This window comes from Rutidosis leptorrhynchoides, chromosome 4 (genome assembly GCF_046630445.1).
Source record: "Rutidosis leptorrhynchoides isolate AG116_Rl617_1_P2 chromosome 4, CSIRO_AGI_Rlap_v1, whole genome shotgun sequence".
NCBI classification, from domain to species: Eukaryota; Viridiplantae; Streptophyta; class Magnoliopsida; order Asterales; family Asteraceae; genus Rutidosis; species Rutidosis leptorrhynchoides.
The window spans coordinates 567410502-567413552 of record NC_092336.1 but is presented as its reverse complement, the minus strand read 5'-3'; the positions used below and the strand labels follow the sequence as shown (position 1 = coordinate 567413552).

At 34.3% G+C, this 3051-nt stretch overlaps 1 protein-coding gene across 1 annotated transcript; it reads right to left on the bottom strand.

The window, feature by feature from the left end:
• Positions 1-2130: 2130 nt before the first annotated feature.
• Positions 2131-2592, bottom strand: LOC139842755 (uncharacterized). Its single transcript, XM_071832862.1, has one exon. The coding sequence runs from the start codon at positions 2590-2592 to the stop codon at positions 2131-2133; it is 462 nt and encodes a 153-aa protein (XP_071688963.1).
• Between the last annotated feature and the right edge of the window lie 459 nt (positions 2593-3051).

Here is a 3051-nt window from a genome sequence, read left to right as displayed (position 1 = left end):
GGGGGTTTTACCGTTTAATGACTGGTTTGTCGATTTTATATTTTAAGCGAAGCGTAAAGTAAATGACGATATTTAACTAACGATAAAATAAATAACAATAATTAAAATAACAATAAATAAAAGTACGAGGAAATATGAAATAAAATATATTATGCTTATTTAAACTTTCGTACTCATGATGTTTGACGTTTTGATTTTGATATATTACCCTGGATTAATTGTTCTTTGTCCTGGATTATTTGATATGCCCATCTGGTTTTGTCCATAATAGTCTATCGGTCATAATTATAAAGTGCGAGGGTCTTCGCCAAATTAACCTTATACCCGAAGTCAAATATTCTAACTAATTAGGGATTTAAACTGTAATAAGGTTTTAATACATTGTTAATGATTACACCAGGTTATCGACTGCGTGTAACCCAAGGTTTTAATACTTTATTAACAATTACACCAATTTCCCTTGAATGTAATCCACCCCTGTTTTAATAAGTCCATTGACTATTAATCCATCCCCGTGTCCGGTCAAATGAACAATTATTAGTATTTTTAAATATCCCGCTCACCGTACCCAGTCAAGCGTATGTGGTTATATATAGATACGTCAAATTATAAATCTCTATTTTAAATTAACAAGATATCATTTAGTTAATATATAAGCCCATAGTCCAATTTCCATAAGTGTCGGTCTTTTGTCCAAACCCCAATTATGGTCCAAAGTCCAATAACCCCGTCTTAATATTTAGTCCAACATCAGGATTACTTCGGCTCAAATAAGCATAATAATAAATTAAATACGATACATAAATTTAAAAAGGAAGAACATAGCTTACAGTGGTTATTAATCGCGCAGTGTTACACGGACAGAGTTCCGACTTTAAAACCCGTAAAATAATCTTTACATTACCCAAACTAAACTAATATAAAACTAAACTATATTATATATATATATATATATATATATATATATATATATATATATATATATATATATATATATATATATATATATATATATATATATTATACAGAGCGAAGAGAGATTGATTATTGTGTGTGTAACTCGACTGAATTCGTGGCCTTTTATAGACCTGACCAACTTCTGATGCCCATGCGATCGCATGGGCTGTGTGCCTTTATGCCATGCGATCGCATGGCTACCTGATCCAGCTCACAATCTTGATTAAAACGTGGGCGGCTGTTTTATTTTAATATATAATATAATATATACAATTTTATATAATTATATATATATTATATTATATTCTTGTGCATAGTTGACTTGTAATTTTAGCTCCGTTGCATCGTACGTTGATAGATGGTTTATGTCTCGGTTCCAGATTTTCGAACGTCCTTTCGTACGCGTAGATATCTTGTTCTTTGCGTTCCGCGACTTGCACTCTTATCATTTTTAGACGTTTCTCATCAATAAATTGAACCACTTGGATTGTATCTTGTACATTTGAGCTTTTTGGTTATTTGCATCTTCAAATCTTCATTTGCTTCTTTTGTCTTCGCACTTATTTATTTAAACGATTATTACATAAAAATAGAATAATAGTAACTAAAAGCTTTACATATTGGAAGGATATTGATACTAAATATATGTTCATTTAGAGCACTATCATTTGATACTAAATATATGTTATTTGCTTCCCATATCTCTTTCTCATCGAAATTTGATTCAAGTGAAGAAGCGTCTTCAGGAGTTAATTTTCTCGTGATCGGGTCAGTGGGTATGGGGCGATGAAAGTTACTATCTTTAAATAAGCTCTCAAAATACCTATGTACTTCATCCTTAAAAACGTGGGAACCTCCTACCATTGACCATTAATGTGAAGCCCTCAGATAGAATTTTTATTGATTCTTCTTTTTACCAAAGAGTGGAAAATTTTCGTGTTCTCTTCACCTTCCATGACCCAATTAACTCTAGCTTTTTGCTTGATCATACTCACCTTAATATTGTCCTTTTCGTGCCATTTCTTCCTAGAGTCTAACCACATGCTTCTCTCATCATCATCGATGGGCCTGAAGTTGGCAATATGTTCCCAACTGTTTTCTTCATTTTTTGCAGCCTCAATTTCAGAGTCAAGGGAGCCGAATTACAATTTACTCCATGTCTTCAAAGCCTCTTTAACATTCTTTAAATGTCTTTCGAAAATGAATATCGGGTCTTCTGCTATCTACTTCAAGATTCCACGTACTAGTTATGATATCAGCAGTCCCCTTCGCGTTAAGCCAACTGTTAAACACCTTATAGGGCTTTGGACCATAATCACAAGTTTTAGAACGAAGTACCAAAGGACAATGATATGAAGCCTTTCTATCTAGCACCTTAACAGAGAGGTCATTCCACTTATTCAAAACTGAACTGGAGATCAAAAAGCTATCCAGTTTGCTAAATTTCAACCCGTTATCGCAAATTGTAGTAAATTTCTTTCCAACCAACGGAACTTCAAAGACTCCCATTTTCCCGATAAAGTTGTTGAATATTTTTGCCCTACATTGAATGAACTCACAATTCCTTCTTTCCTCAACTTGACGAACCTCATTGAAGTCCCCACACAAAACCCAATCATCATTATCATACCTCATTAAGTTTTCTAGACTTTCCAAAAATTTCCCTTTCAAACCGTCTTCGTGAGGTCCATAGACATTCACCACAATAGAATCATTTGACTGAATTGATGGCTAGGTAGTAATCCCCCATGACTGCTTCATCGACTTGAAACATATCAGGATCCTAAACTAAAATCATACCCCTGATCTTTTTGACGCAGGTTTTTGCACGAATCTGTAGTTTATTGACCCCCACATTAACTCAATCCACATATCATCAATAACATCACATTTGGTTTCCTGAATGGCCATAATGTAGGGTTTACACTCAAAACATAGATCACGAATCCATCTGACCTTCCCCTCACTCATGAGCCCACGAATGTTGACTGAAATGACTATCATGAGAAAGCAACTTAACCGACAGGAAGGAAAAACTCTATTGTTTCAGGCCTTCCCAACGAAGCCCTAACATTTTCCCAAACGCATGATGGC

Coding starts and splice junctions, on each gene's coding strand:
- LOC139842755 (XM_071832862.1), bottom strand. CDS start 2,592: ATGAGGTATGATAATGATGATTGGGTTTTGTGTGGGGACTTCAATGAG.